The 25,385-nt window shown below is 54.0% G+C and overlaps 9 protein-coding genes across 9 annotated transcripts; 3 read left to right on the forward strand and 6 right to left on the reverse strand.

The window, feature by feature from the left end:
* Nucleotides 1-262: 262 nt before the first annotated feature.
* QC763_402215 (uncharacterized protein) lies at nucleotides 263-1,504 on the reverse strand. The gene is made up of 3 exons (XM_062911852.1): nucleotides 844-1,504; nucleotides 668-745; nucleotides 263-523 (listed from the first exon to the last, which is right to left on the reverse strand). Exons 1-3 carry the CDS (start codon nucleotides 1,054-1,056, stop codon nucleotides 515-517), a joined length of 300 nt encoding a protein of 99 aa, XP_062765456.1. The 5' UTR covers nucleotides 1,057-1,504; the 3' UTR covers nucleotides 263-514.
* QC763_0063010 (uncharacterized protein) lies at nucleotides 1,116-2,765 on the forward strand (the record flags this gene model as incomplete). Its single annotated transcript, XM_062905881.1, has 2 exons — nucleotides 1,116-1,199; nucleotides 1,395-2,765. 2 exons carry the CDS (start codon nucleotides 1,116-1,118, stop codon nucleotides 1,527-1,529), a joined length of 219 nt encoding a protein of 72 aa, XP_062765457.1. The 3' UTR covers nucleotides 1,530-2,765.
* A 1,507-nt stretch (nucleotides 2,766-4,272) lies between these two features.
* QC763_402219 (uncharacterized protein) lies at nucleotides 4,273-5,147 on the reverse strand (the record flags this gene model as incomplete). Its single annotated transcript, XM_062911853.1, has 2 exons — nucleotides 4,273-4,725; nucleotides 4,800-5,147. 2 exons carry the CDS (start codon nucleotides 5,145-5,147, stop codon nucleotides 4,273-4,275), a joined length of 801 nt encoding a protein of 266 aa, XP_062765458.1.
* Nucleotides 5,148-5,575: 428 nt separating this feature from the next.
* Nucleotides 5,576-6,571, reverse strand: QC763_402220 (uncharacterized protein; the record flags this gene model as incomplete). The annotated part of the gene is made up of 1 exon (XM_062911854.1): nucleotides 5,576-6,571. The coding sequence occupies one exon, from the start codon at nucleotides 6,569-6,571 to the stop codon at nucleotides 5,576-5,578; it is 996 nt and encodes a 331-aa protein (XP_062765459.1).
* A 925-nt stretch (nucleotides 6,572-7,496) lies between these two features.
* On the forward strand, nucleotides 7,497-11,552 carry QC763_402230 (uncharacterized protein). The gene is made up of 6 exons (XM_062911855.1): nucleotides 7,497-7,901; nucleotides 8,025-9,301; nucleotides 9,361-9,611; nucleotides 9,675-10,770; nucleotides 10,831-11,445; nucleotides 11,501-11,552. Exons 2-5 carry the CDS (start codon nucleotides 8,805-8,807, stop codon nucleotides 11,063-11,065), a joined length of 2,079 nt encoding a protein of 692 aa, XP_062765460.1. The 5' UTR covers nucleotides 7,497-7,901; nucleotides 8,025-8,804; the 3' UTR covers nucleotides 11,066-11,445; nucleotides 11,501-11,552.
* Nucleotides 11,553-13,505: 1,953 nt separating this feature from the next.
* Nucleotides 13,506-14,150, forward strand: QC763_0063050 (uncharacterized protein; the record flags this gene model as incomplete). The annotated part of the gene is made up of 1 exon (XM_062905882.1): nucleotides 13,506-14,150. One exon carries the CDS (start codon nucleotides 13,506-13,508, stop codon nucleotides 14,148-14,150), a length of 645 nt encoding a protein of 214 aa, XP_062765461.1.
* Nucleotides 14,151-14,202: 52 nt separating this feature from the next.
* QC763_0063060 (uncharacterized protein) lies at nucleotides 14,203-16,581 on the reverse strand (the record flags this gene model as incomplete). Its single annotated transcript, XM_062905883.1, has 1 exon — nucleotides 14,203-16,581. The coding sequence occupies one exon, from the start codon at nucleotides 16,579-16,581 to the stop codon at nucleotides 14,203-14,205; it is 2,379 nt and encodes a 792-aa protein (XP_062765462.1).
* A 580-nt stretch (nucleotides 16,582-17,161) lies between these two features.
* QC763_402260 (uncharacterized protein) lies at nucleotides 17,162-18,832 on the reverse strand (the record flags this gene model as incomplete). Its single annotated transcript, XM_062911856.1, has 1 exon — nucleotides 17,162-18,832. One exon carries the CDS (start codon nucleotides 18,830-18,832, stop codon nucleotides 17,162-17,164), a length of 1,671 nt encoding a protein of 556 aa, XP_062765463.1.
* Nucleotides 18,833-19,820: 988 nt separating this feature from the next.
* TRP2_2 (anthranilate synthase component 1) lies at nucleotides 19,821-20,510 on the reverse strand (the record flags this gene model as incomplete). The annotated part of the gene is made up of 1 exon (XM_062911857.1): nucleotides 19,821-20,510. One exon carries the CDS (start codon nucleotides 20,508-20,510, stop codon nucleotides 19,821-19,823), a length of 690 nt encoding a protein of 229 aa, XP_062765464.1.
* Between the last annotated feature and the right edge of the window lie 4,875 nt (nucleotides 20,511-25,385).

Raw genomic sequence — 25,385 nt, forward strand, 5'->3', positions numbered from 1 at the left:
CTGTCTTTTGTTTTCTTTTGTCATTTTTACAGTACATTAGGCTATGGAATAAGGATACACATTATACCTACTTAGCAAAGCAATAAAGGAAACTGAAATAAACAATGCAATTGTTCAACTCCCGTGCTCCCGTCCCATGTCTTTTCTACACCATATACGACACCTTGGCGTTGTCTTGGACTCTCTTGCGTGTGGATCTCGCCCAGGGCTTGTCCCTTCTTGTCATTTTCTTGTCAAGAGCTTGTATTTCTTGAAGAAATGTGCCCGGTAGTGTTGGGGAAGCTTATATTGAAGCTTCCTGGTTGCGCGTCCCCCAAGAAATAGAGATTAATTGCTGTCAATTGCTACATGCGAACACGGCTGGCCTCGGCACAAACGGCACCGGGGAACACACTCTCCAACTTTTTTAACCAATTACATTTCCTCTGTTGAAATATTTTCCCCCTTCAACTTCCTCCCTCGACCCCTGCAGCCCTAGGCCGCTAGCTTCACATGCCAAGCGATCCTCCTGCATTCAACACTTCTGTTCAAGGCCATGATCGTCAGCAACTGTTCGATTTCTGCGCAGAATACTTTGGATAGATTGAGCGAACGAGACCCTGACGGAGGCACGCGACCGGCCACGTCAACACAACGAAGAGAGAAAGAAAGAAAAAAAAAAACTTACGTTAGCCGAGGGCTTTGGGCATCCTCTCTGCGATTTCAAGTAGCATCCCTCGAGGTGGGCTGCCTTGCACTCGCACAGCTACGGTAATATCAAAATCGAGATAAGTCAGCATGGATACCATACTACGACTCTGACGCTGCCGGCAGAACAGTGTAGATGTAAGAGAGCAAACTCACCGACTTGCCCTGCAGAAACGTCGGACACCGGTCGGGCTCGCAAACACAAGCCAGACGAAAGTCATGCTTGGGGTGTTCGTGCTTGTTGTGCTTGCCTTTGCCCTTGGCAGCTCGCATCTCCAGCATGTTCACGTCGGCCGGTGAGCTCGAGTGAGCCAGCACCGTCGACGAGAAGGCAGCAGCAACTGCAACAGCAACCAATGAGAGCTTCATGCTGGGCAAGCGAGCGAATCAGGCCGAGGTAGCAGCAGCACTTGGGGCGATGAGATGAGATGGTGGTGTGGTTTTGGACGCGCAAATTCTGCTGCTCAAGAAATCTTGGCTATGAGGGGATCAATATATCCAAGCACATCAGAGTAAGCTCCCAAGTTCTAGCCCCGCCTTCGCCCTCAGCTCTGCTTTTTGACGTGGCGACTAGTTAACGCCGTGGACGGTGGTGGCTGCTCCCGCCCTACAACACCACCTTTTTTTTTTTTTCTATTTTTTTTTTTTTACTTTTCTGAGTTCTGACGCGAGCTTCTGCGCCAGAGGCGGCTGACGGAACAGTCCAGGCACGACGCCAGGCACAAGGCACAGAGGACATGTTCCCACTCTTCCGCTGCCGCGCTGCCCCTCCCATTTCTACTGGACTGAGACCGATTGACACATCAATGACGAGAACTTTTGAGTGTTTATGGCTGAGGTAAGACAAAGCTCAGGCTGGGAGCCCAAAGTTTCCGAGAATCAACCCATCACCCTGTGTAATCGAACGTCGGGCGTAGTACAGCGGAACTCCGTTTTCGATGGTACGTCAAAATGGAATCACGCCAACGTTTTCTTCTTGCGGCACATCCCACCCCCCCCCTCCTCCTTCCTGGTGTAAGGTAGCCCACCGCATCCACCCACCGACCCGAATATCCAACCCCCCCTGAAGCTCCCCCTGCCCCCTGTCCCCTGTCCCCTGTCCTGTCGCTTCCTCTCTCCCTGGTCCTCGGACCCTCCAACCACAGAAAGCAAAATCGTGGATGAACCGCGCGGCACCCCTCTCTTGCAATTAAAGGGGTGTGAATGAGCCAGGGGGTACAGAAGTGACTCGTCACATTTCCCTTGCATTTATCCAGGAACAGAGATTGTGGAGAAAAACAATGAGGCGAACATGGGGGGCGCATTCGGCCGTGGGAACGGGAACTACGGCGATCTGATGGCCATCCAACCTCACCACCTCACCTCCACTCGCCGGCCTCCACCTCCGCACACCTTACCCCAAAATAAACCTCATGATCGACATGTCTCCAAATTCACCAACACACATGGCGCTATTGAAGCTCCAGCACTTCAGCCTTCCAGGTTTAAAGCAGGTTTGCCCCCAGCTCATGCATTGCACCTCGTAAACCAAAAAGCCACTCGAATGCTTGTTCGCCCATCATAATCACCACTTCACCGAGTTTCCCGAAACCACCTCATGAGAACCTCGGCATCTCGACAGCCGGGCAGGCCAGGACCCGATGCCAATCGGTGGTGGTGACGTCTGCCCTATGGAGCAACTGTTGACCACGTCAACAAAAAATTGGTCATCACACAAAGATCTTTCCACTTGTAGCAGAATCCTTCGGGGAGAGTTCCCCACCTCTCACATCTCACTTTTTGTTTTCTTCAGTTGTCGTGATTCACGGAAACAGTTTTTCCTCGCTCTCAGGTCAGACCATTCACCTCGTCCAGTCATCATCAACGTCGAAAAGGGGCCCGTGATTACACAACCTCGAGGCCGGTAACAACAGCGTAACAACAGGATTGGCTGAAAAAGGGCCGGTAACGAACAACGCATACACACACACACACACACACAGCAGATGTGAAATACGAAGAGTAGATTGCATCCCACACCCCAGCCAGCCCTCTTGCAGAATGCATGCATACTTTATTGTACAGACCTGAGAGCTACATGTTGTACGTAGGTACCTGTAGATGCAAGCTGCGAAAGATGTGATGAGGAAAGCAGGCAACTCAGCTCCCAAAATTATCCGGTCACCAGACACAAAAGACATGTACGGAGAAGATCAATGGAGGCTTGGTTGCCGAAGTGCTCTCAGCTGCTTTACCTGGTACCGGGAGAGAAAGGTGACAACACATTCCCTGGGACCGAACTATATACCCATCACACGCATGAGCCATGACACCACCATCTTGAAGATGACCTCATTGCGTTCGAGCCTTATGTTTGTGTGTGCAAAGATGACAGCGGTGAACTTGGTGGTCGTCAATCCTCTGGAGTGTTGCAAAACAGAACACTTTCTACCTACCTAGCTACCTGCTAGCAAGATACACAACCAATAGTAACCAAAAACACAAACACAGACACCACAACCCCGTCCCGAGAAACAGGTTCTTGTCCACTTCCATCCCCGCCGCATCGAGTTTGTGCGCGGGGCGCGTGTGCTGTGTGTGTGTTTTCGTCCTTGTTCAACCACACCACCAGACTAACACCGTAAAGGGAACACGCAATTCGAAACCATGTGGTGGAATACAAACTTTGCATCACAGTATCACAAAACAAGGAACATACGGGGGGGTTGAGCTACAAGCCATCATCACCAACACGAAGTGCGCGGCCCTAGCTTGGATGGACCAGGTAAACTTCGCCTCCAAGCCCTCATCATGAAAACTTCCCTTTTTTTTTTTGCTTGCCCAGCAGTGAGGAATTCTAGATCTCAATAATCCCTCACCAACACACACCAGCTGAAGTCAAAAGTCGCAGTACACTTCCCCCATCACCAATCGTAGCATCTCCTGAGAAAAACGTGGCGTCCAATCACGATTGATGGCCGTGCAAGGTCTAGAATCTCTGCCTTAGAACCTTACCTGGTAGTGAGGCGGCAAGGAATGGATTGATTGTAACTTTGCAGCAAAAAGCCCCAGTTATCAAAAGACGTCAAGGTCTAGGCTTTGCTGCAGATGGGTTAGGTGTGTCGTCGATGCAGGAATCCAATATGGCTTCGCAACCATCGGGTGGATAGATGCTTCATGATGGATACCTTAGATGGGTTCTAGAACGACAGAATACAATGCATGGAGGGTTTCGAATGACTGCATGAAAGCTTATTGTTTGCCTCGCCTTGCAGCAAAAAGACAGAATGAAGCAGGCAGTTAGTTCAAGTCTAGAACCTTACAGCTCTCGCTTGTTTACAACAAAGGTTGGATGCATGACAATAGACTCAAGCCCTAAAACGTCATAACAAGGGCCATGTGGTCCATCATTACAATGAGACTCAAGCCTAGAACTAGCGGGAAATTGTCGCCAAAAGTTGCCATGTGGACATAAAAGATGGGGTTTCTACAAGTTAACGAAACGAAACTAGCCCTTTTGTCTAAAATATAGATGACGCTGAATATTCCACCTGTCCCCGGTCTATCATCGCCCACCCAACCCAACCTAACCATCTCTCTCTATCATCAACAACACCCCCCCTCTTCCTCCCCATCCCACTCCTCATCCGCCTCACCCACATACCCCCCCCAACCCCCATCCCAACTCTCATACCCCCCCTCCTCCGTCAAAAAGTGCGCCCCCCACCGCTCCCTCCTCACATCCGCCAATATCCTCTCTTTTTCGTCTCCCTGACAACTATGCGCAATAACCACACTCCTCTCCCTCAACTCTTTTGGTAACTTCTTCACATTCTCCCTCACATAACCCCCCCACCACTCCCTGGCTACATTCTCAAAAACAACCACGTAATCCCCCTTTCCCCAATACCCCTGATCAGGAAAAACTCCCGGGTTATACACCACCACCGCCTCTTCCCCAAGCGCACTCCTCACCTCCCCCGCGGCCTCAGCCATATACCCCACATGGCCCCCATCAGCAGGCGCCTCGTCAAAGAAAATCCCCTTGATATCCACGCCCTATTTTCATTATCATTAGCCAGTGTGTACCACCCCCCGCACTGTGTTTTTTTTTGGTATGTTTGTGGACTTACGCAACCCCTCTTCTCACACCCCCAAACTTTATACCTCTCTACATCCCTCCTCATCTCTCCCTGCTCCCTCTTCCCATAGCTGCAGTAGACATACCCCACCAACTTTACATTTTCCACATCCCTCAGCTGTTGAAGCACCCGGACGTAGTTCTCGTCCGGCCTGTCGCCCTCCCCGGGGCCATTGGACGGGTTGACGACGACGAGGAACTGGAGGGTGGGGTGCCGGTTTGCGGCGAGCAGCAGGGGGGTCCAGGCGTCGGGGGAGGGGTAGATGTAGAGGGGGAGGAGGATGAGGGCTTTGTTGTTGTTTTGGGAGGGGGAGGAGAGTTTGGTCATTTTAGTGCCCATTTTGACGGGGAAGAAAAATAAATAAGTCAAAAAAATAAAAAGTTTATATTAATTTGGTGAGATAAGGTAGAGAGAGGTGAGGTTGTATTCGCGTGCGGGAGTTGGAGTCGGGGTAAATGATAAGGTGGGGAAAAAATAGAGGTGGTGGTGTGTGGTGATGTGTAGTGGTGGGGAGAAATGGTCTATTGCAGCTCTTTTGATCTAAGAAAACAAAAGAAAATAAAAAAATGTCCGCACCACAAAAAAAAGCCAAGGTGGAGACATGATGTGAAATGATGCAAAAAGCGGGGAGGAGGGACGCGGCACCCCAGGGACGATGATGGTGTGCGTGGCTCTGGTGTGTGTGTATGTGTGTGTGTGTGTGTGTGTGCGGCAAAGTAAAACAAGAAAGCAAAGAGAGATGATGATCTTCAACGCAATCGTAATTATCAGCCAGAGGAAAACCGCCGCAGCACCTTTGTCCTCACCTGCCTTCCATCGCAGTACTCAGCCCCAAAATTGAGGTTCATCCCCTTGAGAATGGTGCTGAACCCATTCGCTCCCGGGGCGTTGCAGTACGCCTGCTTTTGCTCGGCGTTGGTGTTGAACGGAGCTCCTTCGGGGTACTCAATGTGGAACACGGGCTTGCCCGCGTCGACAAACTGAGAGAAGGTCCTGCAGTCGTTGAACTCGGCGCACTCCTCGTTGACGGCAAACTGCATCCGCGGCAGCATCGTCTTGACAATGTCGCCGGCGTTCTTGAGGCCGATGGCCATGTTGCGCTTGTGAGCCTCGTCGGCGAGGAAGGTCATGAAGGAGACGGAATCCTCCGGTGTCAGGTCCATCCCGTTCTCGTTCTGGTACCCATCGACATTGTCAGGATCGACAGCGTCGCAGCCCATCCTGCTGGCGATTTCGATGCGGCCGACCATGATCTCCCTGATCGCCGGGCTGCTGATGTTGAGCCATCTCTCGTCCGGCCACCCGTCCAGGACAAGGCCGATGTCCTCCTCGGGGAACTTGGACGAGTCAGGACGGTTCTTCTCGTAGGACCCGGCGCTGAAGTAGCAGATGACCTTCTTGTTGAGCTTGTGCAGACTCGACACGGCGCGCGAGTTTTGGTGCATGAACATGTCAATGTCGTACACGTCGACATCGGGTTCGACAACAGGGTTGTTGGGGTCAATGTCGAGCTTCGCGTTGAGGATGATCTGCCATGACGTGTTGACCTTGGGCTGCCAGATGGCGGTGGGTTGAGGAGCCGGTGGTAGTGAATCGTCGTCTCCTCCGCCGCCGCCCCGGTTCTTGAGACCGAGACCGAGGCCGAGGCCGACAATCAGGACGATGATCAACACGGCGGCCACGGCAGCCAGCACCAGCTTCTGCCGGCGTGACAGCCTCGATTCCCTACTATTCCCCCGCAACCTGCCCTCCTTACCCTCCATTCTCTGTTGTGCCGGTGGCCACAGGTGAGAGGGTTGCTGGTGTGTGAGCGGTGAGGGGAGATGGCGTCGGTGGCGAGACGAGGAGGGACAAAGAGTGGGAGGGGTAGGTATTGGCCTGGAAAAACAGCAGACAACAAACGAGGCAATCAGCAAAGCCTGCGGCGCGCGTGGAACAGCAAGAATTCCAATGCGAAATGCCGGAGGAATGATCGGATTGAAGATCTTGGCAGCCCTCGGAGTCGGGTGTGAGGGGAGCAGGCAACAGAGAGGAATGGAGGCTCGATAGAGATGGCAGAATGCGGGCAGCGGCCAGACGAGACAGACAGCGACTCACTACTACTCACTTTCAGGCGGGTTTGGCGGCAGATGTGACATGCCAAAAAAAGACGTTCGAGAATCAGGATACGAGTTTCGGCTTTGCGCCCTGCCGAGAGACACATCCACGCCCACGCGCTCAAGGTGGAAATGGTGTTTGTGATGGAGACGATGGTCGACCCTCTTCGAGACGTCTCGATCTCGTCCACGCTGCGCGCTGCGACTGGCGGGCGTCACCGAGGAGAGAGAGATCGACAGACAGAAAGAAAAGTCGCTGCCACTGTCGCTGAGGTGGTGGTAGTCGTGTCTGTGATGGCCGGTGGGGTAGGATTCGTGGCTGCCCCCCCCCCCCCTCCAGCCGCCCTGCGACGGCACCGAAGCGGAAAAGATGGCTGCCAAGATTCCACGTTGACAGGGGAGGAGGGGCAGGGGAGGGGCGGGCTGGCAGGGGAACACAAGAGCTAGAGGTCCGTTCCGAACACCCATGAAGTCGAGGTATTTCACGATAGATGCATAACGCCGATCTCTCCAGACGCCCCCCAGACGCCCAAAGATGACGGCCGATGCAACCTCGACGGTCAAGGGTCCCCTCCCTCTTTTCCCTCTTCCCCACACTTGCTTTTTCTTTTCTTTTCTTTGGGGTCGAGGTTCTATTTCCGGCTGTTGTTGCGCTGTTGTTGAGCCTGAATGTGCCCTGATTCTAGAGTGATAGCCGACGGCTTACATGAGCTGAAATGGGTCCATGTCTTTTATTCTGCAAATTCTGCAGTTTTTTGCGTGGTTTTTTTTCGTCTCCCTTGTTCAGTCATCAAACAAGTGTCAAGATGATGATGATGATGACGACAACGACGGCTTCTTCCAGTCTTCCAGCCATGGAAGTCTTACCTTGCCGGGAACTCAGGTGAGTCAAGAGACCAGCTCAAAGTCGGCCAGCCATGCATTAGGGCTCTATTCGCGGCTGTCACCGACGCATTCATTGGGCCATTCCGAGGGAATATTGGTTCTTCGCATTCCTGTACGCAAGGCTCCGAACGACTGGACACCCACCAGCACCGGCCCATGACCAACATCATACATCCATGGTCCATAGGGCCTAGCGTGGCTGTCGCTGACTGCCGTCCGTTGGAAGTTGGAAAAGCAAAGTTCCACCGGCCGGCCACTCACGTATCGCACTCGCATGCACCCGGGCCCAGCAGGCACCCTTCGACGACGGTGTCGGATCCCCGGGTCCATGTCGACGTTCAAACGTCCGGCCCACACCAGACGTCCACATGTCACGCACTTCGTGTTCCCCTTAGCTCCTTTTCTTTCTTGTTCTCGGTCTTGATATTGCGGCCTGAACGTCCAAATAGGGTAATCTTGTTGTCCGCTGTGGTGTAGCACCGTCAGCGCCTCTTCTCGGCGCGTCCACGCCGTGCAAGCCGAATCCCACATGTCTTTGCCTTCAGGCACTGGAGTTGGAAGAGAAGAAATCCAATAGTCTGTGCCCTCGCCGACGTCGCCCCCCGAAAGCCATCCGGAACACCAAGGGCCACCAAGGACCACACCTCATTTCCTTTTGGTCAGTCAGTGCCGTACTGTGTAGGGTAACAAATCCAATACTGGCAGCTTGTGGCTGGCAAGGGGGCCCGTCCAGATCATCCACGTTCGCTAGCTTTGCTCACTTCTCACAATCCGAGCGAGAGGCTGAGAAAGAGGGGCGTAGTCTCGGTCGAAGCTGGCCGCCAGTACTTATTCGAGATCCAACCCAACCTGTTCGGAACCACCATCAAGCACCAACGACACTCGTTCCTGTCGCACCTTGTTACCCGGCAGGTCAGGGAGTTTGCCTTGCCTCACGGTATCGGTCATTGTTTGGGCCAGTCAGTCGCCCTTCAGACGTTCGCTCCTTGTTCGCTCCTTTCCCGCTCTCCCCATCATGATCTTCCGTAGGGCTGCAGCAGTTCTCGGAGGCATCTTGGCGCTAGGTCAAGGTGCCTGTGTGAAGGCTGCCCTCTCCACCTCCAATACCATCTTGGTCCTGGCCCGTGATGCCGCTTCCGCCACCTCGGCCACCTCTGGCCTCCAAGGTTACGGCATCCCATACGAGGTCCTCCTTGTACCTCAGTCCGGTGCCACTCTGCCTCCGCTCAACTCCTCAGCAGAGTCCGGCAACTACGGTGGCTTCATTGTGCTCAGCGAGCTGGCCTATAACCTTCCCGGTGGCTGGGGCAGCGCCGTCACCCCCGCCCAATGGCAGACCATCTACAACTACCAGACCACCTTCGGAGCTCGCATGGTGCGTCTCGATGTGTTCCCCAGCACCGATCTTGGTGTCACTCTTGCCGTCCCGAATGCTGGGTGCTGCAACACGGGTGTCGAGCAGCTCGTCAGCATCAGCTCGACCGCTGATTTCCCCACGGCCAACATCAAGACGTGAGTGCCTGCCAACCTTGAGATATCACGAAGCACAGCCCTGCTAACCATGCAAGCAGCGGTGCTGGTGTGAGCACACAAGGTCTCTGGCACTACCCAGCCACCATCATCAACTCTACTCTTGCCAAGCAGGTGGCTACTTTTGCTCCTTCTTCGGATGGCACCTTCACCACCACCACGACTGCTGCCATCATCAACGACTATGGACGTCGGAAGCAGATGGTCTGGTTCATGTCGTGGGCTACCGACTGGGCCCAGGGTCCCAACTTCCTGCAGCACGCCTACATCCACTGGTTGACCCGCGGTGTCTGTAAGTGCTCTTTCGTTTTCTTGTCGATACCTGCCCGAAAATGCTGACTCGGTCATGCTTCAGTCCTCGGAAAGCGCAAGATCTATCTAAGCACGCAGGTGGATGACATGCACTTGGCCACGGGCTTGTACCGCCCAGTCAACACCGAGTTCCGTGCTCGCGTGAGCGACATGGTCCAGCATGCTACCTGGCAAACCAACCTCAACTCCCGTCTTCCTGCCGGGTCCAACTACTTTGTCGAGATTGCTCACAACGGCAACGGTGACATCGAAAACGCCATTACTCAGCCCGGCGGAACCACCACGTGCAATCCCAACGAGCCCGTGTGGTACGATACACCACCCGACACTCCTCTCGAGTTCCAGAAGCCCCTCGGCACCGGAACCAATGTCTGGCCCAGCAGCTGGACGACCTACCCGTGGTCCTTGACCTGTGCCAAGCTGGATCCCCTCGCCACCTGGTTCAACACCAACCCCAACACCTTTGCCCACCTGTCCCACACCTTCACTCACCTGGAGCTCAACAACGCCACCTACTCCGACGCCGACAAGGAGATCAAGTTCAACAAAGCCTGGCTCCAGCAGCTCGGCCTCTGGACAGCCAGCAAGGTCTCCCAAGCCGGCCTTGTTCCTCCTGCTATCACCGGCCTCCACAACGGCGATGTCATCCGCGCCTGGTGGGACAACGGCATCCGCTACGTCGTCGGCGACAACACCCGGCCCCCCCTCCGCCACCCGTCCAACTCGTTCTGGCCTCGCATCTCCAACGTCGCCGACAACGGCTACGCCGGCCTGACCATCATCCCACGCTGGGCCACCACCATCTATTATAATTGCGACACGGCCTTTTGCACCACGCAGGAGTGGATCGACACCTCGGGCGGCAGCGGCACCTTTGCCAACCTCATCAACGACGCCCGCGCCGTCAACACCCGCTACCTCCTCGGCCTCCACCACGACCCCTTCATGTTCCATCAGGCCAACATGCGCACCGGCGACGTGGACTCGTACACGGTCGGCCCCGTCACCGGCAACCTCTCTCTCCTGCAGATCTGGGTCGAGGTGATCGCGCAGGAGATGACGCGGTTGACCAACTGGCCGATTGTTACCAAGAAGCACGACGACATTGGCAAGCTGTTTGTCGATCGCCAGACTCTGGAGTAAGTTTCTGTGTCACCCCAAGTTTTAAGATTAAATGCTGACTGTCATCATCAAAATAGCAACTGCGCCCCCAAGCTGCGCTACAACTACGCCGCCAACGGCAACACCATCACCTCTGTCACTGTCACGGCCAACGGGAACAGTTGCAGCGTCCCCGTGCCGGTGACCGTGAGGGGTGGTGCTACCGGGTCGGGGACGACGGTTGATGCTGTGGGGAGCGAGCCGCCTATCTACTGGACCACTCTGAGCGGGTCCGCGAGGACGTTGACGCTCAGCTCGCCGGCTGTTATCTAGAGGTTTTGGGGAGCATTTTGTATTGTTTTTGATATCATTCATCGGAGGGTTATATAATTTACCTTTGGGCTTTAAAAGGAGACTGGATTATTATTTGTTGGGTTGAATTATCATTATCTAGTGAATGAGAGACCTCTTTCAGGATGGGATTTGCTGTGACGTGGTGAGGTGTGAGAAGCCTGGGTGAGAGAGCATTGTCCCTGGTACGCTGCTGCGAGTGATACGAGTCAGGCGTCCAGCAGGAGACATCCAGAATGTTTATTGACTCGGTCTCTTTGTATGGTTGCTTCAGGATGTAGGGTATCATGGGGTGCTTTGCTGTTTTCTCATGAGCATTTCTCCTCATGGAGATGCGATCCCCTTGAATATGTGGACATACTGTGATCAAGCACGAGCAGATAATCATCTTGTTCCGCAAGCTAATCTTCACAACAGACGAATTTTTTAATTGTAAAAAGCGTCAATCACATACTCTTGGCAGTTTCTAGTCTACCTCGGCTGTTTTACTTGAGGAACACCCTCTTCGATCGCACTGTCAAATCTGCAGTTCCTCCCATCGCGATTGGGCAATGTTCATTCGGCGCCATGTCTATCCTCATCAAAGACTCAGTGTCGATACCTCATAATGGGGCAACTGCAATTATCAGAGTTCAACCCAACACAAAGAAAGCCCTGATTGCGGAACTCTTAGCGGAGCTCCGTGATTCGAGAAGCTCAAAATAGTGGAGTGTTCAACAGGTAGGCTATGGCTCTTTGTCTGCTTCCCCTTCTTTGTATCTGCAAAGTTCCCAAACTCTACACTTTTGTCAAGCACGATGGTTGCAATATTTTTTCCACCGCCAAGTCGACCGTGACAGCAGCTGGATACCGCAACACAGGCCACAGAAGAATCAATGATTGCCTATCCAAGCAGCATCACGAAGAAGCCAAAACAGCATCACCAGCCAGCCAAACAGCACTCAAACCATGAACGCCCGAGAAAAAACAACCCAAATCTACCCCCTAACCCTCACCCTGAACTCGCCCTCCTCCCCCACCTACAATCCCACCCTCTCCCTCTCCCTACCTTCAACCCTTTCCCCAAGTCGAATACCGACCCCCCAACCATCACCCAATCTCTCCCCTCTCCCAATTTTACTCCCTGGTAATTCCCAAACAACCCTCCACCTCCCCCCATCAACCACAATCCTCCTATTAACCAACCTCCCCTTTATCTCCTATCTTCCCTTCCCCCTAACATCCCCCTACCCACCCTCCTCCCCCCCCTCCTCCCCTTCCGCCGGATCGCCATCCCGTTCCATCCCACTCTCACTCCTGAAGACCTGCTTCCCCTCTGGCCGTTCCACTTCCCTCATGTGGAGGACATATACATAATGGCAGACGCTTCCACGCACCCGGATACTTTACGAAGAAACAAGGCCTACCAACCAGATGTGCTGGAGAGTTTTGTAATGTTGGGGGACGGGCGGGGGGGGGAAAGGAAGGCGTATGATGTCCATGGGGACGGGGAGGACAGGGCTTGGGTTATTGGGACGGGGGTCGGGACGGGGGATTGGGTTGTCAAGGGGTTGAATGAGGGGTTTTGGAGACGGGGGGTGGTTATGGGGAGGGGTTGGTTGGGGACGGGGCCGAGGGTGGGGTTGGTTGGGTTGGTTACCGAGTAGGGAGGGGGAGTGATGAAGGGGATTATGGTGGGTGATGAGGTTTTGGGTTGGTTTTGGTTTTATGAAGGGGGTCTTGTAGGAGGTTGGGGTTGGGGTGGAGAGGTTAATCTCCCGTCGTTGTTGGAACTAGCTCTCAACAGAAGGAAGCTCCGGTCAAATATCACACCGGTTTTGCTCTTGACGAGAATCTGTGGTCCTGGTCAGTGGTAAAACGGACTACCTACCTGCATGACGTCGGTCCTACGAAAGATTGATCGTGGGCAACAAGACCCCTTTTCCATCCTCAGTCCCTGTCAGAGGTCATGGTGAGGTCACCCGCCGGTGTCATCACCAACCAGTGGAAGTGCCCAAAACAACCCCCAGAGAAACATCTCGTCCACCCAACATCTTGCGAGTTGGATGACTACCTACCTGCTTGTTAGCAATGCCCCCCGAAACCACCAGCCCGTCCACCCGGATCGCCATCGTCGGCGCCGGCCAGGTCGGCGGCGCGGTCGCCTACGCGCTCATCCTCGGCTCCGTCGCGCGAGAGCTCCTCCTAGTCGATGTTAAGGTAGACCTTAGAGACGCCCAGGTCCGCGACCTCTCCGACGTCGCCTACGCCACCGGCGCCGGCATGCGTGTCCGTGCAGCTACGCACCACGAGGCAGGGCAGTGCGACATTGTAATTATCACTGCAGGGTCGAGATATGGGTTTGGTAAGGAAACATTCCAAACCAAAAAACGGTTTGTGCTCCTTTGTTAAACAAATCATAGGCGAAACCAGCATCCAGCATATGCACCGCAACGCCTCGGTGATCCGCAACGTGGTCAAGGCCATGACGCCCTTCCGTTCAGACGCCATCGTCCTCGTCGTCTCCAACCCGGTCGATCTCCTCACCTCGATTGCTCAAGAGCTTGCCGGGCTACCCAAGTTCCAGGTCTTTGGCTCCGGGACGTTCCTCGAGTCGGTCCGGATCCGGGGTTTGCTGGCGGAAAAGGCCGGGGTGGCCGCCAGCTCGATCCAGTTGTTTGTTTTGGGCGTTCATGGCAACGGTCAGGTGGTTGCTTGGTCGTCGGCGACCATCAACGGCATCCCCCTCGACAAGGTGCTCTCGCCCGACACGTTTGGACATCAGGAGCTTGCAAAAGAGTGTAAAGAGAGAGCCGAGGCCATCTTCACGGCCAAGGGGGCCACGCCGTTTGGGACTGGGTCTGTTGTGGCGAGTATCTGCGCTTCGATCCTCTTCGACAAGAGGGAGGTAAGGCCCGTTAGCCATTTCCAGCCGGAATTCGATTGCTGTTTCAGCCTGCCGGTGGTTCTCGGGAGGAAGGGGATCATGAAGACGATTGAGATGCCGCTGGGGAGTGACGAGAATGCCGCCATTGCTAGGTCTGCGCACCGGCTGAAGAGCACGATAGAGCTTACGGATAAGAAGTAAGGAGATGAGCTGTATATACAATGTTTCACATACATACCTACGCAAGGAATTCTCAGGGCTTTTCACTATCAACTACATGCCTCTTGACAGCAAGAAAGCTGTCAGGAATCACCGAAATGGAATCAATCCCAGCCTCGACCAAAAACCTCGCAAACTCTGGGTGATCACTCGGCGCCTGCCCACAAATGCCCACCTTTGACCCCCTCTCCCTCGCCACCCGGATCACCCTCGCAATCATCCACTTGACCGCCTCATCCTGCTCATCAAACAAATCAGCCAACAACCCCGAGTCCCTATCCACCCCCAAAGTCAACTGCGTCAAGTCATTCGACCCGATGGAAAACCCGTCAAAATGCTCCGTAAACCTCTCGGCCAAGATAACATTCGACGGTATCTCGCACATGACATAAACCTTCAGCCCTCCCTCCCCGCGCCGCAGCCCATTCTCCGCCATGACATCCAGCACCTTCTTCGCCTCATCCACCGTCCGGCAGAATGGCACCATCACCACCGCGTTGGTGAATCCCATCACCTCGCGCAGCTGCTTGATGGCCCGACACTCGAGCGCGAAACCGTCGCGGTAACGCGGGGAGTAGTACCTCGACGCGCCGCGGAAGCCAAGCATGGGGTTTTCTTCCAAAGGCTCAAACTCAGCGCCGCCGATCAGGCCCGCGTACTCGTTTGTCTTGAAATCGCTGAGGCGGATGATGGTCGGTCTGGGGAAAAAGGTCGCGCAGAGGGCCGCCAGGCCGTGGGCGAGCTTGTCGACAAAGTAATCCGGTTTGTGGGGGTACCCAACCGTCAGCTTGACGATTTGGTCTTGGACCTTCTCGTCCTTGAGCCTGTCAAAATGTACCAGCGCCATGGGGTGGACCTGGATGGCGTTGGAGACGACAAACTCCATCCTTGCCAGGCCGATGCCGTCGGCGGGAAGGCGCCACCAGCGGTATGCCGCGGAGGGGTTGGCAAGGTTGAGCATGATGTTTGTCCGGACGGGCGGGAGGTCGGTGAGGTCGACTGTTGTGGTGGTGATGTCGGAAACGCCCTCGTAGACAAAACCGACGTCGCCTTCGGCGCACGAGACGGTGACTTCCTGGTCGGTGTGCAGCACGTAGGTGGCGTCGCCTGTGCCCACCACGGCTGGGACACCAAGCTCGCGGCTGACGATGGCGGCGTGGGAGGTGCGGCCGCCGTGGTCGGTGATGATGGCTGCCGCGCGCTTCATGATGGGCACCCAGTCTGGATCGGTTGCCACCGTCACCAGGATGGAGCCGTCGATGAACCTGTCGATGTCTTTGGCGTCTTCGATGAGACAGAGGTGGCCTGCCACCGCGGCATCACCGATCGACAGACCCGTGGCTAGAGCACGCCCCTTCTTTTTGACACTGTACGTTTTGAGGACGGCAGGGTCCTGACGGGAGTGCACCGTCTCGGGTCGGGCCTGGACGATGAACAGCTCGCCTGTGATGCCATCCTTGGCCCATTCCATGTCCATCCCACAGCCGTAGTGCTTCTCAATGGTGCAAGCCAAGCGTGCCAACGCGAGAATCTCGTCGTCGGTAAGAACAAACGCCGCGCGCTCGGCTTTGGAGGTGGGAACATTGCGAGTGGGCTGGTGGCGACTCCGTCCAAGGACCATCTTGGTCGCCTTGCCGCCTAGCTTCTTGTGGATGATGGGGACCAGACCGGTGTCGTTCAGAAGCGGCTTGAAGACTTGATACTCGTCCGGGTTTACGGTTCCTTGCACAATGTTCTCCCCAAGACCCCAGGCGGCGTTGATGAGCACGACTTTGTCGAACCCGCTCTCCGTGTCAATGGAAAACATGACGCCAGAACCACCGGCATCCGAGCGGACCATTTGCTGTACACCGACTGAGAGGGCAATGCTGGTGTGGTCAAATCCCTTGGTCTGGCGGTAGCTAATGGCTCGGTCGGTAAACAGCGAGGCATAGCATCGGCGACAGGCGTCCAGAAGCCGGTCTTCGCCAGTAATGTTCAAGTACGACTCCAGCTGGCCGGCAAAGCTAGCGTCAGGAAGATCCTCAGCCGTCGCGCTGGACCGGACGGCAACAGGCAGGTTATCAATCCGAGCCTCGGCCGAGAGCTTCTTGTAGGCGGTGGTGATGGCGGCCGCCGCATCAGCCGGCCACTCGCCGCGGATGAACAATCGACGGACTGCCCGGCCCGTCTCGGCAAGGGTCTCGCGCCCTGCCTGCCATTCCGCCAACAAACTACCAATTTTCTCTCGGATCCCGTTGCCGTCAACGTACTGCCAGTAGGCGTGAGAGGTGGTCGCAAACCCAGGCGGCACGGGAATGCCCTGGCTTGCGAGACGGCTGATCATCTCGCCCAAGGACGAGATTTTCCCACCGACCAGCGCGACATCACCGCGTGCCAGATGTTTAAAGTCACAAACCAAGACGGTAGACATCTTCAAGGATGTTGACGATGGCCGGATACAGCCGTACCGCAAGATGAGAGTCGGCGGGAAGTGACAAGATCGTCTTAGCATATGCTTCATAAGAGAAAGCTTTGGTAGAGAGTTCTAGACCTTATAAGCCACTTCATTACTCGAAGCATTTCGGGGGTGCAGAGGAGGAGAAGAGGTGTCCATCTCACTCGCTGTGTCCATCCAACAATACCTCCGTTGTCATGACTCCGCGATGGAGTGATCATCCGGTCGTCGCACCGGCGTAAAGAAGAGCCATGTTCAGGATGACGTTAGCGGTTCGTATCTAGGGGCCAATGCTACGGGACACAGTATGAGGCTTACCCATTGAACGGTCTACCTTTACTAAAAGTACCTAGGTACACAATCACCCGTCCCTGATCATGCTGAACAAGACTCGGTCTCCCAACTTTGCAAAAGCAATGAAGCGGACCATGGAGAATATGTTGAAATAATCAATTACTAAGCAGAAGAGGTATATAGGAACAAAAACAATAATTGCAACACTGCCTGGCAGCAGTGTCCATCCACACTGTCGACACATTCACCGTGCTTCAAGATCTTAACCAGACTGGTACATACCCACAGCATACACATGAGGGTTCAGCTGGGTAAGGTTGTAAGGAGTAACATAAAGATCCAAGTCTGTCAAGACCAAAAAGATGGTACCGTTGACAGCCGGATCACCAGCAAACGTCTCCATGTTGGGCTGCACAGTCCAGGCGGTGTTGTTCTGGATCTCCTCCAGGGGAGTGTAAGTGACGTTGAGCTGACTGACCCAAGCGGCAAAGACAGGCGGGTTGGCACTCGTGCTGGTGATGTAGCTGTTGTTGGGGCCGACAGGGAAACCAGGCTCGTCCCACTGGAGGAAGACCTGACGGCCTGGGTAGGAGAGAGGGTTGGTGCGGTTGTTGGTGATGCCAGGGGAGCAGTTCACGCCCTCCTCAGTGCTGTTGATGCAGTCCTCGTCGTCCTCAATATCAGCAGTGCTGAGGGTGTTGGTGTAGCCGCCAGTGGTCTCATTCCAGGCGTTGGAGCCATTGATGCGAGCGGGGTTGGGCTGGTTGAGGATGTGAAGGGCAGGGAAGTTCTGCCAGACCAGGCGGGTCTGGTTGGCGGGGCAGGATGAGATGTAAGGCGCCAGCAAGGTCCAGGCCCAGGACTGGGGGATGCCGACCTCGAACCACTCGGGCATGGGGAACAAGCCCTCGAACTGGCGGAAGATCATCTGCTGACGGGCCTCGGTGGTGATGCTCTGGAGGAGCATCTGTCCAACATCATGAGCATTGAGGTGGTTGAGGAAGCCGTAGACGCCAGCTTCGCCGTACCGGGTCAGCTTCTGGGAAAAGTCAATGTACTCGCGGACATTGGTGACTGGGTAGTTGTAGCTGCACTGGACTGGAGCAGAGGGGCCGAGCATGTTGCTGAGAAGAGTGGCATGGCCGACTTCTTGCTCAGCCATGAACTGGAGAAGGTAGCGATCCTCAGCCTTCAGACCAGCCTCCTCGAACTCCTCTTCAGAAAAGGTCGCAAGCCCCCAGTGAAAGAGATCGAGCTCGATCCATTCTTGGTAGAGTGCCAGGGCAATGGACTCGTAGTCAAAGTCGGAGAGCACGCGATACACAGGGGCGGATCCGTTCGTTCCCACACCGCCGGAAGGCGTATATGGTGCTGGGAGCGGAGCGTGTAGCTCTCCGTCACTTGGATAGTCAAACGCGTTGGGTCCAGGGGGCAAAGCTGGGATGGAGGGGGCAAGAACATCGGTGGTCTTGGCTCCAGTAGTGGTGGGTGGTGGCCCGGTGTATGGGCCGTGATCCGTAACATTGCTGTGTGGTCTGACGGGAGGAGTGAAGGCGGGTGTTGAGGTAAAAGTGGTGGTTGGTTCGGAGACGATAGGAACTGCCAAAGACCGGACAGTTAGAGAGAGCAGGGCAGTGCCCACGGAGAGCTTGTAGGCGACCATGTTTGCGACTGACGGCTTGCCAGATTGTGTGAGCAGTGTCTGATGTATCACAGCGTGGAGCAACACAGTGGTCAGGAGGGTGAATCTGATCTTATAACCTCCAGGCGGCCCGAGCTGTCGGAGCCTTGAGCCGGAAATCAGGCCGTCGGTGTGTGTGCCCTGCTCAGAGATTTCTAACCGTCCCATCATCGACTTGATCCTCCCATCCCGGTGCCCCCGCCCAATCCGGCGGAGATTTCCTGGAAAGGAGAGGCTGTCCTTCAAAGACATTTGAGGTCATGACGCACGATCTGCAGGTGGTCGAAAATATGGATGGTCTGTCGAAGTCGTCATCCAATTTTCTGTTCCGGCGGGGTGCTACCCTGTGCAGGGGCAGCCCCGATCGGGGCGTCCTCTCACGGAGAAGGGGAATGGGGAGAGCGGGATGGAGCCACATTTGCATCGATCTGTGGTTGCCGCCGTGGTTGAAAGTGGCCCAGAAGTGGCAGAGTTGAAGGGAAAAAGTGATGACATTATGATTGTCCCACCAGGTGGCCAGATGTCTTGGCAGCTGCCTTGGCCTGGACAACTGCCGGGGACGAAGCTTTGGGCTTCTGTTCTCCCTCAACAAGAGTCGAACAAGCACAACGAGGTAAAGATATCGTTGCACAAAGAGACCGCTCAATCGAGATTCCGGGCTAGACGACCAGAGGAATGCTGCCGCAGCCGGCGTGGCTGAACAGGGTTCACTTCTGTTGATCAACAATGGGTGGCTTGGCGCTGGCGATGATAAGATGGGCAAGATTGATAAGATTAGGCCACACAGCTTATCATGGCTACGTCCGCTGATTGGCCATGCCGACCTATAACCTCGTGCTTGCATTAAATGCAATGTCATGCGATGTTGATTAAACGTCCCCTGAATCAGATATGTTGGATATGTATATTCAGTCATCCGATGACAATGGTCATAAGTAGATCAATCATCAAATATTTGTACAATCACCAACTACAACTAAATACACATACCCCTTTCCTCAGCTTCACCTTTTTTTTCCCCATTCATTCAGCTCCCGCCTTCCCTCTCCTTCTTCGCCCTCTCCTCCTTCCACTGCTCAAACAGTTCCCTCTCCCCCTTGAACTGCTCAAACAGCTCCTTCTCCATCTTCTCCCTCGCCCTCTTCCTCTTGAGCGCCTTGAGCCCCCACGCCCGCTCCACCGCGTCCAGAAAAGTATTCTTGAGCAGCTCTCCAAACTTGTTCACAAAGAATGTGAATCGTCATTTTGGCCTCTTCCCCTCATACCAAGGGTTGAAGTACACCGGCTCGAAATCATTCGCCGGATCAGGCAAGTGCTGCTCAAACCTCCCCGTGTAATTGAGGTACTCGGGCGCCTCATAGTCAAACAGCCAGTCGTTATTGCTCTTCTTGATATTCGTGCACTGCTCCCACTCGCTCCCCGTCATCCACCCGTTGTCGCACTCCCCGTCCTTGCACCGCCTGTCAAACCCGTACGTCTTCTTTCCCTTGCCGTCATACCACCAGCCCGTGTGGGACCCCTTGGCAATGCGTATTTGCCTCCAGGCCTCGTACATCTCGCGATGGTCACAGATGAGCTCGCCGCCCTCCTTCTTGCGGTTGCCCTCGCGGACGATGGCTTCGATTTCGTCTTCGAACTTGTCGCCCTTCTTGCGGTAGTTGCAGAGGTAGGCGACCGAGCTGCCGATGGTGCAGCGGATCTTACCGTAGATGGGCACGTTGCGGCGGGCGCAGATTTGGTCGTGGAGGCACTCGATGGCTTGGTGCATCTCGCAGTCTTCGATTTCATTGTACGAGCCCCAGATCTCGGGCCCGTTCAGGTCTTGTTTATTGAAGGCGGGGAGGGGGGATACCGTCGCCGCGGGGGCGGCCGCGGCGGCGACAATGGTGGAGTAGCATGCTCCTGAGAGGAGCAGGAGGAGGAGATGCATGATTGATGCGTGGGCTCCTTGTGCTGATATAAAGGAGTGAAAACAGCCGAGGACAAGAGAGGGGGGTGAGCACCCTGGGAACAGCTTCGTCTAGCTTGGTAAACGAGAGGAATGGTCTAGAGATCACGGCAGAATTTTTTGGGCGGAGGACGGGGTTCTTATCTGCGGTTTGAGGATGTTTTCGGACCTGCGAAGTGTTCCGTTAGAGTTGAGACAGACTCAGTGGGACCATTCGAGGATCTTGCCTGGATATCCAGTCAGGTGAAGCTGCAATCGATGCGGACTCCGGTTAACTGGGTCCACGCGAGGGAGGACTGCTGGAAATGTTGTTCTTGCTGTGTTGTTGACATCATCCCCGGATCAAAACGGGGTCGAGTTTCGGAGGATGGAATTGAGTTTGGGACCAAACATAGCCACTGGCGTCGGAGAGAACCAAACATCTGGGAAAATTGGGTCGATTTTGATGTCTTGAGAAAAAGGTCTGCTGGCCCGATGCGGAGCTTGTTGAATGTCTGGAGAATCTGCCCTGGCCGGTTATTTTGCTGCTTTGAGATGGCAGAGACTCTGGTTAGACTTCCTTTCGGGCCGCATCCTCAAAGCCAATGGTGGAACTAAGACTCTTGGTATGAAGCCCCATTGAATTACGCACCCGCACACATCCGCACACAAGATATCGACCCCCTCTTCGTTTCAAATACCAAATAAATCCTTGAAGTGCTCTTTACTCAAAACTACCCCGGGTCAACATCCGTAGACCGATGGTGAGGTGAAAGTTCACTTGCACTCTCTTCATCGCGTGTGGCCCCTTCCAGAATGTTCTCCAGTATTGCCCTGGCATCCTCCTCGGCTGGGCCACAGTCATTGCCTTCCTCGTTGCCTGGCTTCAGAGACCCGCGCCTTCACTCATCAACCACTCAGATGTCTCAATGCCAACATCACGCGGGTCTGGGCGATGTCATCGAGTTACTGCGTGACAAAAGCACAGACAAAACACACTCTCTCTGAATTCGGTGAGCGTGCACTGAGCGCCCTGATCCAAGTATAAACTAAAATTCTCCTGTCAGAAACTTCCCTCTCTTTTCTTTTTCTTCTCATGATTCTTGGTCCCCATCACTTGAGCCTTGACCTCTCTGAGTGCCTTGGTAAGAGGCGAGAAACCTGGTGGTCTTTCACATACTTGGATATGCATCTTGGATCGTGTATGCGAGTGTGGGGGGCAGTTGGGTGGATCTTGGATGGGTGACTGAAGCTGTTGGTGGTGTAGTGTATCATAGCCAAGTCGTTGATATTTTTTGGAACCTTCTCTCTCCCTTCTGGGAGACTTGCTCTTTTTTTTAACTGAAATCATTGCTTTGTGATGATTTGGGGAGGAAAGATTCGTGGCATGACTCTTTGGAGTGGTACCAGGCATTTTATGCAGCTATTTACTGGCTAAGCCCTAAGCCCTTTAAGTCCGCCGTACTCATCTTCTGATTCATCGTCACTAGTCTCAGGTGTGATCCTGTCTGATACCTGCTGACCGCTTCAAGCATCCTCCTTTACTTCATACTCAGGCCCTACCTTTTCAAACTCGTGTTCCTGTGCATGTATGAGGTGCCTATTTGGGTAGCTTTTGCAACAAAAGCCAAACTCCACACCTGTTTTGTAATTGTATCCGTACCCGTGGATTGTCAATAGTATGAACATCATGTTAGAATAAATCATATAAACCATGAAGGAGTAAGGAGTAGTAAAATGTATGTGAGGTGCCAAGGCAGTAGCTCAGGTAACTTCCGCACAGGCAACAGTCGCACACGCTTTCTCTTTCGAACCCCCTTTCACTGGCATGTTCCTCCCCTTCGAGTATTGGACCGAGATCTTCCTGGAGACTACTGCACAAGACCTGAATAACGTCGCTTTGCACAACCCGAGAGAATCTAGCGATCTTTATGGGTGTCCATTTTTGATCGCCAACAAACACAATGACGGATTGGTTTGCACCATGCTTCAGAAGTAGGCTGATCACCTTGAGCTGATCTCCAGGTTCCCCTAGGCTCATATCGTCCAGCCAGGATTCTGTACCGCGGGCTGCCCAGCAAAGAGGAGTCCAACCGTCCAGATCAGTGACGTCGACGTCGATCCGGCCTCCAGAAAGGAGCATTTCTACAACCGATGCAAGGCCTGATGCTGCTGCCTAATGTAGTACCGTTCGATCACGACCGTCCGTAGTCTTGATGTCAGCCCCGGCTCGAAGAAGCGCTTGAATATTTCCAATACCTCCACGGCCTGCGGCCATATGTATCGGTGAGCGACCCATGCTATTTCTCACGTCAGGTTTAGCTCCATTCTGCAGGAGGAGGTCTATAATACGACTCGGTGCGTTTTATGCGGCGGCAATGATGGTGTACCCAAATAAACCTCCTGGTGCGTTTACGTCAGCACCGTGCTCAAGGAGGTAGTGCAAAATTTTGTCACTCATTCCAGAATTATAGCCTGGGTCATCAGACTCATACCCAAGACACGCTGCCGATAGAGGCACACCTTACAGGACATCAGACGCTTGATTGACATTGGTCTTGTGTTCCACGAGAAGTTTCACCATATCAAAGTGAGATGTGGGACGGCAGGCCGCTATCAGAGGTGAACCATAATAGGCATGAGCCTTTATCGACCTGCGCTCCCCGCTTGAGGAGATACGTTGCCTTTTTGATGTCTCCCGCCTCAACCGCTCGCCCAAAAGGCGTAGCCATGATCTGGTCATTAATCAGGTCAATGTCAGCACCAGCGTTGACAAGTCGCCTGAGGGGCCCGTCCAGCCGAGGTTGGCTCCGTGTTCCGCCAGAGATCTAACTCCATGAGCTGTTCCGATTTTGACAGCAAAAGCTATCGCTGTCCAGCCTTTAAAATGCCCATCTGCAAGCTCCACTGCTTGGTTGACTGATGCACCATGTTCCAGCAGCAAGTCCAAATTAGTATCATGTCGATTAGCCGCAAGCCAACATTAGAGGCGTGAACGGAGCCTTTTCTCGCAGGTTTGGGTCTGCGCCATTTCCCAGAAGGATGCGGGCAAATTCAGGGGGTTGGTTTGAACAGCATTGTGCAAGATCCTGTTCTTTTGATCAAGATCTAAGTAGTTGGTATTTGCGCCATGTTGAAGTAGAAGTTTGAGAGCACGAGGGTTGGAACCTTTTGCTGTAACAAAATGATAAAGGGCAGGATCTCCATTCTTATCCACATGCTGGACGTTGGCGTTGCGAGACAAGAGTGTATCAACGATTTCTGCCTGTGGGCCGCTGGTGTTATAGGCGGCACACATCAAAGCGGTCATCCCTGAAGAGGATATCTGTGAATCGGCATTGGCGCACTTTCCAACAAGTAGCCTCATGGTGTCGAGAAGAGTTGTTTCGTTGGTGAAAGAGCATACAATTTTTATGATGATATTGGGGTCTCATCATCTGGATTGTTTAGCTTTACCCCAGCTTCAAGTAGTATTTGACAAAGATTTGTGTGACTCCAGGCTGCAGCGCAGAAAAGTGCGGATCCCTTTGGACTCGAGGAATTAGGATCGGCTCCATTCTGAAGCAATAGCTCTACGCATCTTTGATGCCCCTCATAGGTTGCCGATGCTAGTGGAGACCATTCCCCTTTCTGGTGACCCATGTTTGGATCAGCTCCAGCATGCAGAAGCAGCTCGGCAACTTTGTGGTGTCCCCAGGTGCAAGCTTGGTGTAAAGGGGTGCTAACCTTAGTGCTGGAACCCTGGAGGTTAGGCTTTGCTGTTTCGATAAGCATTTTTGTCATGTCGGCGTCTCCATTGCGTGCAGCAAGGTGCATTGCTGTATTGTCCTGGATGGTCTTGTAGTTGATATTGGCACCATGTTGCAATGGAACCCTTGCGGCTTTCTTTTGCGAGTTCCAGACAGCCTGGTACAGCAACGAAATGGGCCTCGGTTCGGTCATCACCTGTGCTTCAGTTTCCACCGGACAGCCAAGGGTGAGCATCTTGTCCAGAAAGCGATCTAGACCAAGCCAGGATGCCCTGCGCATCACGTCTGCTGGCCAGAGGCTACCGCAATCTGTGGGATACCTCGCAAGTATGTGGTCCACGATCTCAATCAGCAATGTCTCGTTCCCAGAGGCTCCAGCGGCAGACATGGTGTTGATCAGCACGTCGCTAGAAAGGTCGAACGTGTGCAGTATATCTCTTACCACATGACGATGGCCTTTATGTGCTCCTTCCAGCAACCCGGGGACTGCACCATTCTGCTCTGAAGGCCCCAGTACATCAATCGTCCTATGACTAGCAAATATAGTAAGAAGTGCTTTCGGTGGCTGAACGATTTATTCACGGGATTGGAATAAGCCCAATAGCCTCTGGTCAAAGTATTACCAATCTCTCTGCCAACAACCCTCTTGAGGACCGACTGTCAGGTCCGCAAACTGGAAACCTGCGCCAGATGATGAACCCACGCTCGTAGAGCATATGAGCACATGTTGCCATCCGTAGGGAGATATCACTCTAGTTCTCTTGCTTGGCCCGCTTTTGGTGCCAGGAATTCCTGCACTTTTGGGAGACATAGGTGGTCGAGACAGGCTGTAGCAATTTTTTGATGCGCAGACTTCCGGGCTTTGTCCCAGAGGTAGCCCGAATCGTCACCGCCAATGGTCATCAGAACATCTCTTAGTCGTGGATGGGCCAGTTTCACCTCGTTGTGGTCGATTTCGAAGATTCCAGCAAGATTTGTTTCGAGGCTTCGTCTTGCTTCCTCTACACTTCGAAGCCCGAAGAAAGATTATCCGAATCCAATTGCATTGCAGTTGAGAGCTCTGCGATTGTGAGAGGCCGAGCGGCGTAAAGATTCCAGGTCAACAGAGCCTTCAAGAAATATTGGTCTG

The sequence above is a fragment of the Podospora pseudopauciseta genome, chromosome 4, assembly GCF_035222475.1.
Source record: "Podospora pseudopauciseta strain CBS 411.78 chromosome 4, whole genome shotgun sequence".
Classification (NCBI taxonomy): Eukaryota; Fungi; Ascomycota; class Sordariomycetes; order Sordariales; family Podosporaceae; genus Podospora; species Podospora pseudopauciseta.

Coding starts and splice junctions, on each gene's coding strand:
- QC763_402230 (XM_062911855.1), top strand. CDS start 8,805: ATGATCTTCCGTAGGGCTGCAGCAGTTCTCGGAGGCATCTTGGCGCTA. Junction 9,612..9,674: donor CTGGTTGACCCGCGGTGTCT/GTAAGTGCTCTT, acceptor GTCATGCTTCAG/TCCTCGGAAAGCGCAAGATC. Junction 10,771..10,830: donor GTCGATCGCCAGACTCTGGA/GTAAGTTTCTGT, acceptor TCATCAAAATAG/CAACTGCGCCCCCAAGCTGC.
- QC763_402215 (XM_062911852.1), bottom strand. CDS start 1,056: ATGAAGCTCTCATTGGTTGCTGTTGCAGTTGCTGCTGCCTTCTCGTCG. Junction 746..843: donor CGTTTCTGCAGGGCAAGTCG/GTGAGTTTGCTC, acceptor ATATTACCGTAG/CTGTGCGAGTGCAAGGCAGC.